The 13,533-nt window shown below is 39.5% G+C and overlaps 2 protein-coding genes across 2 annotated transcripts; one reads left to right on the forward strand and one right to left on the reverse strand.

The window, feature by feature from the left end:
- Positions 1-431: 431 nt before the first annotated feature.
- On the forward strand, positions 432-6,312 carry CBG11240 (the record flags this gene model as incomplete). The annotated part of the gene is made up of 8 exons (XM_045242057.1): positions 432-518; positions 749-923; positions 972-1,958; positions 2,009-3,237; positions 3,290-3,541; positions 4,532-4,666; positions 5,916-6,137; positions 6,190-6,312. The coding sequence occupies 8 exons, from the start codon at positions 432-434 to the stop codon at positions 6,310-6,312; spliced, it is 3,210 nt and encodes a 1,069-aa protein (XP_045094492.1).
- Positions 6,313-7,045: 733 nt separating this feature from the next.
- On the reverse strand, positions 7,046-11,053 carry CBG11239 (the record flags this gene model as incomplete). The annotated part of the gene is made up of 10 exons (XM_045242058.1): positions 7,046-7,369; positions 7,415-7,483; positions 7,531-7,650; positions 7,964-8,026; positions 8,074-8,206; positions 8,249-8,611; positions 9,046-9,154; positions 9,201-9,310; positions 10,887-10,969; positions 11,021-11,053. The coding sequence occupies 10 exons, from the start codon at positions 11,051-11,053 to the stop codon at positions 7,046-7,048; spliced, it is 1,407 nt and encodes a 468-aa protein (XP_045094491.1).
- Between the last annotated feature and the right edge of the window lie 2,480 nt (positions 11,054-13,533).

A 13,533-nucleotide genomic window follows, 5' to 3' on the forward strand; every position in this document is an offset into this window, starting at 1 on the left:
GGCTCATTTTAAGGAGGTTGTAGAGTTTGTCGAGCTTCATCACTTGGTATGTTGTTTCGCTCACAATTTCAGTTTTCAAGCGAGTTATCAGCCGACCCGGATTCAGCTCTTCGGCAAGTGTGGGTGAAAGTTATTCAAAGTTCTATTTAATGTCAAATATTTTCTCGGAAGCGCGAATTTTCTTGCGCTTGTCCATGTGTTCCTGAAAAAGAAAGATAGTATTTTCTGAGCCCCTCTCTCCATACCCACTAGTACTTGGCCCAATTTTCCCTATAAAAAATTTTACGAAAAATGTGTTCAATTAGGATATCTCCTCTTCCTCGGCACTCGCTGCTGCTGCTGCTGCCGCTGCGGTCCTCTCACCTCCAGTGGTTTCGGAATTCTCGTACACGCGCGAACGTCTTCTCGAACTGGCCCCAACCGGATCGATAATGCACGATGCGTTGCGCAATCAGGCATTTTTCACCGAGAATATTATATCGCCCGTCTCGAATACTCCGCCTACTGAACTCGAACAGGTAGGAAATTATAGTTGAATTTTTAGAGTAAGAAATAGTGTTCAGTAACAATATTAGTTTTTGATAAATGGCCGAAGAAACGTATGGAGGGAGAGGACACAGAGCCTTCTGATGCTCTTTTGTTGTTCGCACCCACCTCTTCACTTATCTTTAGTTCTGATTTGTTTCTGGCAATATATAGTTCTCTGACTCTCTCTCTCTCTATCGATAATAACAAAGGCCTTTTTCAGAAACTTCAACATAATATCAATTCTTCGAAAGCGATGTCTCTCCTTTCTCACGCTGATAGAGCTTCCATTGCCGCCGGAGCTGCTTATGGGAGTGGATATGGAGGGGGAATCGGCTCTCCTTCTATTCAAAACGGACAATCAACGACTAACCGCTGGACTCCAAAGTCTTCATGGAGTAAGATCTTTTGACTCCGATTTTAAAAAAAGACTTTAAAAGCTTCAGGTAAGACTCCCGAACGTTCTGTTGGAGGAGCAACACGTGCAGGAAGTACTGTTGGTCGCGCTTCCGGAACATTTTTCGCGGGCCGTGGAGGTACGAGAACTGGCACGGAGAATGGATACGGTGGACCCATTAATGGATCACCGGCTGGTTCGACAGACGAAGCGATCGGCACATATCAGTCAAAGTTCAATAGCGTTCGTAGAGGAGGAGGCGTAGGAAGCGTTGGTCGTGGTGGTAGCACGACTGGCGCATCTTTCAACACGAGAGCCGATGCTTTGTACAACCCGAACGACCCAACCGACCGTCCAAAGGCTGTGAACGTAGCTGCTACTCGTAGTGAAAGCGATGACGAAGAAGAAGAAGGTTGGTCAAAGGTGGGAGCAACTAGCCGATCTTCTACAAACACCGCTCCCTCTTCGTCGGATCGCCCTGCTTGGGCTCGCTCTGAATCGTGGATTCAACGGACCCAACAACAACAACAGCAACAAAACAGCCAACAACCTCCATCTACCGCTCAATGGAATAATCGGGACTCTGGTTCTGATTCCGCTGTGTGGAGAGATCGAAACCAGATGGTGGCCGCGGTGAAAAAGAATTCTGGAGAGAATCCGTCACCACCATTACAGTCTCAACAGAACTCATCTGCTCCGACATCTGCGCAACCGCGAGAAGAATCTCAGAATTCGGATCTATCACATCTGTCATCTTATCAGCCTGATGCTTCAACTTGGTCCAACAGCAATATGGGTGGCGGAATGGGTGTATTTTTCCAACCCAATTTATCAGGCGGCTCAACTCCATCTTCCGCCAGTGGACCTGCTCCAGTGGTGAAAGAAGAACCTGTTGAATTCTACTACATGGATCCCACGGAAACCCGTCGTGGACCGTTCCATAAAGATCAGATGACAGTGTGGTTCAAAGCGGGTTACTTTACCGATGAAACTTTGAGAGTTCAACGAGGTGAAAAGGGAGAGTACAAGACTATTGGTGAGTTATAGCTAAGCCATAGGATCCATAGCTCATAAGATTATTTCCAGGTGAACTAAAGAAGATTCACGGAGCCACTACGCCGTTTGAGTATCCTGAAGACGTCGAAAAACCACACGTGCCGATTCCTCCACCTACAAGTGTTGCTAGCATTCCATCGTACCCATCTACTACGAATCCAATGTTCCCTTCTGCACCATACGGTGGAATGAATATGTGGTCGAGTATGGTACAGCCAAACGATATGATCTCATTGATGCAGTCAACATTTGAGCAGCAAATTCTTGCTGAACGTCAAAGACTCGCTGAGGAGCATAACCGTCGAATGCAAGAAGAAGCTGAAAAGATGGCGAAATTCCACGAAGCAATGTATCGACAGCTCTCACTTCAGCAGGAAATGTCACAGCAACAAATCAGAGAACAGGAGCTGGCACTTCAGAGACACCGTGAAGAGCTGGAAAAGCGGGACGCTGAATTGAAACGAGAAGCGTTGGCACGGCAACAGCAGATTGAGATGGAAGCACGCGAAGTGGAGCAACGTAGAGCTGCGATCGAAGCTGAAGCCCTCCGAAAGAAGGAAAGCGAAGAGCATGCCAGAAGAGTGTTCGAAGAAAAACAGAGAGAAGCTGCCGCTGCAAAGAAATTGGCTGAACAGAGAAGTCGACAGGCTCAAGAAGCTGCTGACAGAGAAAACAACCGTCTAGCAGAAGAGGCCAAAAGAGCGGCGGAGGTGATCCAGCGAATTCAACGTGGAGATGAATTGAAACAGAAGGCAGCAGAAGAGGAGAAGAAGCGAATTGCGGAAAATGAGAGGATCGCACGTGAAGCTGCCAAACAAGCTCAGCTTGATGCAATTTGGGCATCGCCGAAGGCACCGGTAGTTAGCACATCTTCCAACCCGGTTACCACTGGAGTTCCAAAGCAAGTGTCTCCAAGCGGTAGCGATGATTCCGAGGGATGGACCGCAATTACCAAGGAAGTTAAGCATACAAAGCCAGCTCCATGGGCTGCCAAGACAACTGAAGCCCCCCAGAAGAGCGAGAAAACTTTGATGGAAATTCAGCTCGAGGAAGAACGCAAAATGAAGGCCGAGCAAGAACGAAACGCTAAGCAGAAGGCAAAAGAACAGTCTTCGACTGCTGCAACTACAGTCATTTCTCCAGAAAAGAGTGGTGGCTTGTGGGGAGCTACGAAGACTTGGGCTGCTCCAGAAGCTAATAACTCCAAGGCTTATGTATCACCATTCTTGGATGGCCCATCTCTCGAAGCTGCGAACAAGGTTCGTTCGAAAAAGGCAGCTAATTATAAGAAGTGACCAAAATTCGTTACAGATGGCTCTGCAAAAGAAGAGCTCTCAATCAAAGATCGTGGTAACCAAGCCAGCTGCAGCCAAACCAGCGCCAGCACCAGCAAAAGCAAAAGCTGCAGCTCAACCACCAGCCGAGAAGACGAAAAAGAGCAAAGAGCAAGTGGCTTCTGATGCATTCCAGGATTGGTTCATCCAGAAGTTCCGGACATTCTCGACCCAACTGGACGCTCCCACATTGTATGCATGCATATTGACTTTGGAGAATCCAAACGAGGTGAGTAGATTGTTTTAACTTTTCTCTGTTTATTTATTTGCAAGGGGAATTGTCAGAAATATTTTCAAAGTTATCCATATCATCTGAAAACCATCCTTTTCGTAATTCTCTCTACCCATCAATGACAGCTTTCAGTGAATTGAAATCCTTTAACATGAGCCCAAAAGTGTATATACTCAAAGTACATTTTTGAATGTCGCAGAAGCAGCGAGCCGTCGTCCGTCCCCTATGTTCACCTTTTCCCCTCCTTCCTGCACTTCTGACTATATACTTTTTCTATTTTTAGACTCTTTCTCCTCATTTTCTCCTCGAAATTTCAGAAGAGAGTGCATAGAGAAAAAAGTTATACAGCTCTTCATAACAACAATCACATGTGCTTATTCATAATCTGAATATTTAAAAATATGTATAGATGATATGACTAATCGAAGAGATCACGAGAGAGAGAGAGAGAGAGAGAGCTCTCTGAAAAAATATAAATAGAGTTCCTCGCTCTTTCTCACGATATTCAACACGAGCTATACGAATTAGCAATGTGTCATTGTTGTTATGAAATGGAGAGAGAAAGGAGTGATTACCTGATGCCAGAGTCTTGCTATTTTTATTCGTCTAGACATGTCCAGTAGCCTCAAAGTGCTCCGAATTTTATTTCCTTTTTTTTTAGTTATTTCAGAGATCCTTTTTTGGGTCCGGATGTGTGTGTTAACGCACTTCTAGTGATCGAGTATCCCGGTTTAGTACATTTTGAGAATCTTTTTGAAGAGGTCTTTAGTCCAAAATCAAAAATGATAGAATTCCCGTACTTGGCAAACTGGCAAAAATGCTTTATTAGTCATCTGAAGAAATAGAAGACATGTTCGTTAGTTAGTTGAGCCAATCTCTCTTTCGTACCAGTACCCCTGCCTGCTAGAAGTCAGTTTTCTTCTTCTTCACACTCCCAACAAAATCTAGATAAATCTCTTCCCGTTTCCCTCTTCATCAACAAAAAAGGGGCGGCGCAGGAAGAAGGTCCAAAATAAGGGAAGGACTCTTCGCCAACAGCCGCTTGTTTTCGATGGATGCCAACAAACGCACACACTTCAACCAGTAGCAGTAGCAGTTAGTAGTGTATTCGTTGTCGCTGTTGTTGTGCTTCTTCTGTTTTTCTGCTATATCCTCAAATTTTCTCTGCAAGAATCCATCCATATACAAAACATAATTCTTCTTCTCGGCAGTTCGGTTTGCTGCTATATAGCCAATGCCTTTTTCATTTATTGGTTCTCTCCCTCTCTCCCTCGTCTCCTTCGTCGTCGTTTTGTCTATTTTTGGATTCCCTTCTTTGCAAACAAAAGTCTTCCGCAACGGGAAATGGATGCCATTCGCACCACCAACAATTTCATTTTCGCCTCATTCGTTTCTAGCACTTTTGAACACTTTGCTACTGGTAATTGATTCTTGGAAAATAAGTGACTACATAGTTGATTTTCGAGTTATTTTTCTCAGAATTTGATGCACAATTCAACGAAACGCAGATTAGTGTCGGGATAATCTGCTATCCCGAAAACTTGCTCTTCTCAACGAAGTGTGTTTTCTTTCATTCTCTCCATTTTCAATGAAAACCTCTTTCCAGGATCTTCTCTTTCGTGATTTTCCAGGAAATTCAATTTTTTCGTGTTTAATAATTCCTTCGTCTTAATCACCACTTGAAACTTAAACGGCGATTGAAATTGAACAATTTTTGGTTCTATTACATAGTAGCTAAAATTGATTTTTTGTTTCTATCACATCATAATTGACTTCCTCCATTATTCACACTGTCATCATCACTTAGTTTCGAAACTCGCCTATTTTGGGTCATTCAGAGAGACCAAACCTTTCTTTGATACGCGTTCTATTTTGGATTCTGTCAGCTTATCACTGAAAACGAAGGAATGGTTATCAGTTGGATATTTTTAGACTTCGTTTGACACTATCAAAATTAGTATATTAGCAGCGTATTCTGGTTAAAAACATGAAGCTGTAGACGAAAAATACCGGTGGCTGTGGCCGACGGTCCCACAACGACAACTACCGTAGCCTAAAATATTTTAATCTTCAGGATTTATTTTCTCGTTTTTTCACTGCTTTTAGCCGTCGAGTTTTCTGTCGTTTTTCCCCAAACCAAAATGAAAATTTTGATAGTAACTGAAAACGAAAATCAAGAAAATAAATCTGGAAAATCAAATTTTTATAATTACGGTAGTTGTCGCTGTGGGACTTTTGGCCGCGGCCACCGACGTTTCTCTTCCGCAGCTCCGATTTTTTACCGAAAAAATACACTGGCTTTCGTTTCACCCAGCGTTTTGTTCGAATCTTCCTAATTCATGCTGATTGTCAATTTATGTTTATTTTTCAGGTCGAGGACATCGTCATGTCGTATTTGGACGAATCGAAAGCCGTCAAGGAGTTTGTTCGCGAGTTCCTCAAGCGCCGTATCGCAATGCGTGCTGCTGGTGGTGCGGCTCATCCAGATGCCGATGACCTAACCTCTGCTCGTGCTGCCGCTGCTGCTCCATCGGACTCCAACTCTGGATCTAACTCGAATTCTGGAAACGGGCAAGGCAAGAAGAAGAAGAAGGTAATCGATCAAATGATAAAGAGAAACCTTAGCAAAAATTTTCTTTTTCCAGACCCAAAAACAAGTTCTCGATGGAAACATCCTCGGCTTCCGTGGTACCGCCGCTTCTGATCGTCTCAACAAGGGAGAAATCGATGCGATTCCAACGGCTCCAGTCAACCCATCACGTCGTTAACTCGTTTATCTCATACCCTTCTTTTTTTCGTAGTTCCCATATATATTCTTTTCTATTTATATTTGAAAAATGTCAAAATTACTGAATCATAGCGTTCTTTTTTTCAGTTCTTTTGTCATTTTCTCCTTCTTCTTGGGTCACAATCTTTTTCTCTCAATCTCTAAAATGCGTGTAGCTCGTCCCACCACTTCGATTTCCTTCTTTCATCTTTATATTCAGACTCTTCAAATCAGTTTTCTACAACTTCCTCTTCTCAATCATAATTCCATGATCCCATTTTTTATTTCCAGATAATACCTGTCCCCCATTAATGATAATGGAATTTGTTGGTTGGAAGAGTCATTGAGAAGTATAAAGTTCCAACCAATTCATTCCATAATCATTAACCCCGTTGTTGTCTTTTTTCTTTGGTTATTTTTTTCCGATGTTTTCCGTTCCTAATTTCCTGAGAATTCCCTATCCCAGATTATTTTCTTTGGATTTTTTTTTCATGTTATCATTTATTCAACACTTCCCCCCCCCCCCCCTGTTTCCCCGTGTTTACCTCTCCGTCTTTAGTCTGTCCTGTCCCCGTTTTTTTCTCTCTGCCCATCCTTATATTTTTTGTATCTCTCACCCCCTTTGGATTTTCAAAGTTTTCCTCAAAACCTTGAGATGTCTTTTAATGGCGGTGTAGATTTATGAATTGTTGGCGTTTTAGTAACCATTAGATCGATAGAACCCATTTATTAAATTAAAACTTCGTTTCAGGAGCTACTCGTTTTCTCCCGCTCACCCTCGCCAGAAACGGGAAGGGAATATTGGTCAATGTTACAAAAATGGCAACAAATAGGTAGAATCGAGACCACTCGGCATGAGAATTCGTCGGACAAATGACGCCAATGACGATGGGAAGAATGAACGCGGACACCCAGGAGCTCATTGATATCACCGCCATTATCAGTGCCAAATGTTTTTCAGCGACAATTTGAGCGCATTTCACCATTCCGATCACATTCAGGCCTGCTAGTACGACCGAAAATGTGTACGCCACCTGAGCAATGATGACGTGTGATGTCTGAATAATAGCTGTTGGCCTAAAGCGAATTAGTTTTAGTCTTACAAATGACATTACTAAATATCCGATGGCCATTGCGACCTGAGGAACAAAAGCGAACATTATTAAACGAATCTGAAATAGCGTGGTAAATGATGAGATTACTGATGTTCAAAACTAACTCTTTCCGTAATATGAGCCAATTTATCTGTAATTGGTCCGGCTGCAAACTTGACAATTGCAGCGAAAAAGTATGGAATGGCATTCGAATAACCCGTTTCTCGAATATTCAGGCCCAAAACCTTAAACAAAGGCATAAAAACGTTATTTATTACTGTGGTATAAAATTCGATGGTGGGCGGAGCTTAAAGGCGCATTTAAAGGAACATGTATTTTTCGTAATTATTTTCTGTTTTTTTTCTTTGGATCGTTCGATTTTTCTTTTAATTTCATCGATTTCGAATTATTTTCTAATTGAAAAATCGCAGAAAGCACAATAAAAATTACCGAAAAAGCGATAAAAAGACCAGAAAATTTTCAAGAAAACACATGCGCCTTGAAGGATTTTGCTGCAGGACCTAAGCTCCGCAGCGTATTTCAAAAAAGTGGCCAAACCTTATTCAAATAAATGGGACCGTAGTTATTGAGACAGATAACTGAAGCACTTCCTCCGATTATCTGAAAATTTATAAATTTCAAGCTTATTCCATATTGGGCATTCTCACAGCCAAAGTAATCTCGAAAACTTCCCAATTTGTGAAAATCTGACTGTATTTCACTTGAAGTTGTGTCTTAATTGTCGAAGATGTAATAATCTTCCCGTCACGAATTCTTCGAAGCTCTTTTTTGCCGACATGTCTGAAAACGTAATTTTAGAATGATAGGATGCCGATGACTCACTTATGCTTATCCGGCGCATCATTGTAATACCAATAGAACACTATATACAAAACTACAGTAATCCCTCCAAAAATATAATAAATAGATCTCCATCCAAGTGAAGACTCGCAAAGAAAACCAGCTGTTGGCATCGTCACAATGTTACTAATCTGAAACGCCGATGACAAAAATGCCACGAACGTTCCGATCTCCGTAATCGGACTCCATGACTCGGAAATTGTTCCGATTGAGGAATACAAAACAGATGCACCAACTCCTTGAAAGAATCTAGCAATCAACACTGGAATCAATCCATATTCCACTGCCAACGGCGTCAGAATCGTTCCTGCAGCGGACAACAGTCCGTATACAGTAAGAACTCGTCTGGAATAATTAAATTCGTATGATTTTTATGTACAGTATCGGTCAGTAAGACGTATCTTTCAGTTGATTTTTTTTAAATTTAGGAATCTCATGATCTCAAACTCCGAACTTTTCGAAATTCAGAAATTCGGAAATTCAGAAACTCAGAAATTCTGAAATTCCGAAAGTCAAAGATTTTCCGAAATTCAGAGATTTTCCGAAATTCAAAGACCTCCCGAACGGCTTAACTTGAATCCATATATCTCGGTTTATGTGAAAGATATTAAAAAGTAATCAACTGACAAAATATTTTTTATATTATGCTTAACATTTTGTTAGTTGACCGCTTTTTGATATCTTTTACAGAAACCAAGATGTATCAGCTCAAAGTTAGCGTTTGAGTGACCCTCATATTGACCGATACTGTATGCACATCTTCCCATTTGTATAAGTACCGTATTCCATATCTGGCAATGAGTGTCACTGCTGGAATTGTTCCGAATATTGCTCCAACTGCGGCGGCAGAGAACGTCAACGAAATATCGGATGATTTTTCTAGCCAGTCTGAAAACTACAACCTCAAAGTGACTTTCAAAAGTGGTCTCCTAACGTGTTCTGTTCGTAAATGTTGTCTTCTGCTCACTGATGACGTCGTCCATGCAAATGACAGTGAAATTCATCAGAATCATGTTGGCGTTTGTGCATGTGATACAGACCAGTCTGGAATTCCCTCGTAAATAGTGAGAAATCTATGATTCTTTGATTTCTTGGTTTCGTTGTTTCATGTGATTTAAAGAGTCATTTTGAGATAGAAGGTACTAGAAGAACATCAAAGTTTTCAGAAATCATTTTTCAGGTTTTTAAAAATTTTGTTTTTCCCAGATTTCAACAATAATAAAATACTTTGCACGTTTCAATGGAAAATACTGTAAACACTCCAATAGAAGGCCATCAAAACCCCTCAACTTTGAGCTTATTTATCTCGGTTCCTGTGAAAGATATCATGAAGCGGACAATTGTCAAAATGTTTATCATAATATCAATATTTTGTCAGTTTAATTCTTTTTGATATCTTTTACAAGAACCGAGATATGCGGGCTCAAAGTTATTGGCTTTTTTGTATACCGAAAGATTGGGATTTTGATTTTTCAAAATTTCTAAATGTTTTTATCTTTTTTTTGAATAATAGAAGCGTACAAGTATTAAGAAGTTTTAAATTTCTAAACTTTGAAACCTAAAATTTGGGAATATAAGGATCTTCGAACTCCAGAACTCACAAGGGAATGTCGTTCAGAAAGCTCTTCAGAATTTTCTTTAAATTGACTCATTTATAGAATCGAGTATGGGCTTTTACGTAATAATAGTCTCTACCTGCAAAAATCGCTGAAACTCGAGAAAAATCAATCTGAAATTATAGCATTTCCACCAGTCTCATCGCCTCCCTTCTCCTCCCCTTTCTTCACTGCGTTGCGTACAAGAGTAAAACATGTCTCGGTAGCCTAGTGCTATAGCAGGGAGGACCACGAATGCAGGTTCGGGCCCTCGTTCGTTTATTTTTATTTTTCTTATTTTTTCAAACTTAAAAAACCGTTTCCGAAAAGTTTGGCAAATGGGAAACACTTTTCTGAACATTTCCTATGATCTGATTTTCGAAAAATTTCAAAAAAATTTTTTTTTTTAAATCACCATGGAGTCTACCACACTTTTTTCATGAATTTTAAAAATTTATTCAGAAGTGCGAAAAAAGATTTCAAACGTTCAGAAGGGATAAAAACATCATTCTCACAAAATTTGGTAGCCCGATTTGGTCTATGAGCCCTGATAATTCTCAAAATATGATTATTGCTCAAATTTTCAAAAGTCGTAATTACTCAAATATTGCTTAAAATCGACTGGAAAGTACAAAAAAAATGAAAATTTCATCAGTGCGTGATTTAAATAAAGTTCCACTTCAAAAAGAGCAAAACGGACCAATTTCTGGAGCCAAAAGTCTCTGTTTGTGTGCTATATGATACCAAATTTTGTGAGAATGATGTTTTTATCCCTTTCAAAAATTGAGAAATTGAGAAATTGAGAAATTGAGAAATTCAGAAATTCAGAAATTCAGAAATTCAGAATTCTGTTATTTTCTCTTATTTTGCGACGAAATTTATGTATGTGAACCTATAATTAGACAGATAACGTCATTTTAATACACAGCTAATATAATTACACCAATTGACCGGAATTCTTCTAGTTTACGCTTCGAAGCGCTTTGTTTAATAATTCAAGATCTATATTCAAACCAGTGACTCACCCAATGAACAAAATCAAAAATCGAGTTTTGCCCCAACACATCCATGATGTTTCTGGTCCCTTTTCCTGGTTTTCTAGGTTTACCTGAAAATTGATTCTTTGTATTTTCAAACACTGAAAAATCTGCATATTCACCTCAAAATCGGTTTGTTTATAGTTGAAACTCATGGTGTCTGGAATGGAAGGAACAAACCGGTTTCTTCGAAATTCCAGGTGAAAAAGGGAGGATGCTGAAATTCAGGGTGTCTTCAAACAAAAGAGAACACTTCAGACGCGGTAGATGATAATGATAATGATGATAGTGACAACGGCAAATGACGGATAGATGAATGATAAAGGGAAGTGGTTGGGTACGTTCTGAGAACTAGATGTTACCTAAATCTGTCAAGTGATATGAAAAATGGAAAGGTGTGACACTCGTTTTAAAAGATCAAGTGATACTGGTCACTGTTGCAATTTTCATTTTGATGGTATGATAAGGACGAGATGATGATGAGAATTCTAATGTTGGAGAATTTCAGAATCTCAACGTCAACAGACGAGAAGAGAATGATCGATTGGGTGTTGACCGTTGAAAGTTGAAAAAAAGAAAAGGCAAGAACATTAAAGTGTTCAGCAAACGGGGTACACTTTGAGAACGGACTTTTTATCGAGTGAAAATGCTAGAAAAGTTGTATACTTTTGTTTTATTACACCGAAAAATCAAAAAAAAATTTAATCCTCGGAAAACGCAGTTGAACGTTGAAATTTTTCTCTAAAATACATGTTTGTAGTTTACAACATTTTGAAAACTACAGTAGTTATTGAGATACAGGGACTCAAAGGTTTTGTATTTTTTCAGCTTAAAGGGGGACTCCGAGCGGAAACTTTCAGGGTTTTTTGCATTGGAATGGTCCCAAAGTTATGGGTTTTTTTTAAAAATTTTATTTCTGAAAAATTCGGAAAAATCCGAAATTCTCGAAAAATGCAGTTGAATGTGAAAACTTTGCTGAAAAAGGTGGCAGAAAGGGACGAGGATTTAAATTCCCGCACAGTGAGAAACTTAGCCCACGGCGGCGGGCCGCCTTTTTACAGAGCAATTTTCCTGATTTTTTTAGATTTTTCAGATTTTCCGGATTCTTCCAGATTTTTCCGCATCTCCAGCATGTTAGAATCGTTTAAAAAAACCACGCCGGCCACTCGAAAAAGGCGTCCCCCGGCCGTGGTCTAGTTTTCTCACTGTGCAGGAATTCAAATCCTCGTCCCTATTCGCCACTTTTTTCGACAAAATTTCAACTTTCAAGGGCTTATTCCAAAATAATATTAGGAATATACATAGCAATATTTTAATGAAAAAAAAAATTGAAAAAAATTGAGTCAGAGTCTGTTTCATACGCCTGTTTTATACCGTCCAAAAATTAATATTCAATTTGTATTCAAAAAAATCATAATTCAAAACTGAACACCAAATCTATACTTTCAAAAAACAATACTTTCAAAAAACACCTGTAATCTGAAAGCACTTTCAGTTATGACGGATTTGTGGGTCTATTTTAGGGGTTTTCTAGAATGCTAGACATCGAGATTACTGTACCTAAAAAACCAAAAATGAGACTACAACTGGTAATAATGGTGTGTGACCTGAACAAACATCTGTTTCTTTATCAATCATTTCCTGGTCTTCGAAACGTGAGACAAAAGAAACACAATAACATCTCAGAGATAGCACTAAACCACAATTTTTTTTTGGAAATGGGGTCTGAAGATCATAAGATGATAATAAAACAGGTTTACAAGTTCCTTATAATGTAAGTTCACCGAATTGTGAAGAGTACCTGAAAGGCACCGAAACTTGTGTCTCGACTTTTTCGAAGAATTTTTCTTCTTGGTTCCTATTTGACAGTCTTAACCAACGTGCAAAACTTGAAACGTTATCAGGAGATGATTGATTTAAAGATACTTCCTCTTTTTATGAGCTATCAAGCTACAAGAAGGCCATCCGAACCGTTCACTTTGAGCTCAATTATCTCGGTTCCTGTCAAAGATATGTTGTCAACTGACAAAATGTTGAGCATAATATCAAACATATTTTTGTTAGTTTATGACTTCTTTGTAACTTTCACATGAACCGAGTTATCTGGGCTCAAAGTTGACGGGTTCTCTATTTGTCACTACAGGGTCTCTCAAAGAAGGAAATACGAACTGCAAATCTAGTTATGACCTACAGTCTAAAAATTTGGAGGCCTGGAGCAAAAAAGTAAAATTTTTAATCTGATTTTGGGAAGATTTAATAACGTGAATGCTCTAATAGAAGCTCTGCTCTTTGAGTTGAAATATCTCGGTACCTATGAAAAATATCAGAAACGTGTCTACTGATAAAATGTTTATCAAAATATCACCTATATTTTATCAGTTGATCACTTTTTGATATATGTTACAGTAATCGAGATGATTGAGCTCAAAGTGCATGTTTAGAGTGAGTTTCTATTAAAAATGAAGTACTTGAAGTTCTATGGCTCAAACATACCGCAAAATCGCGGTTCTTCTGATTCATTGAACTCCTTGTAAAGTCTGAAATTGTGACATTTAAGCTAATAATTATCAGTATCTCAATTCCCATGCACGATATCAGGAATGTGTCCACTGATAAATCCCTTCTGATATTATGA

Source organism: Caenorhabditis briggsae, assembly GCF_000004555.2.
Source record: "Caenorhabditis briggsae complete genome, chrII, whole genome shotgun sequence".
Lineage (NCBI taxonomy): Eukaryota > Metazoa > Nematoda > Chromadorea > Rhabditida > Rhabditidae > Caenorhabditis > Caenorhabditis briggsae.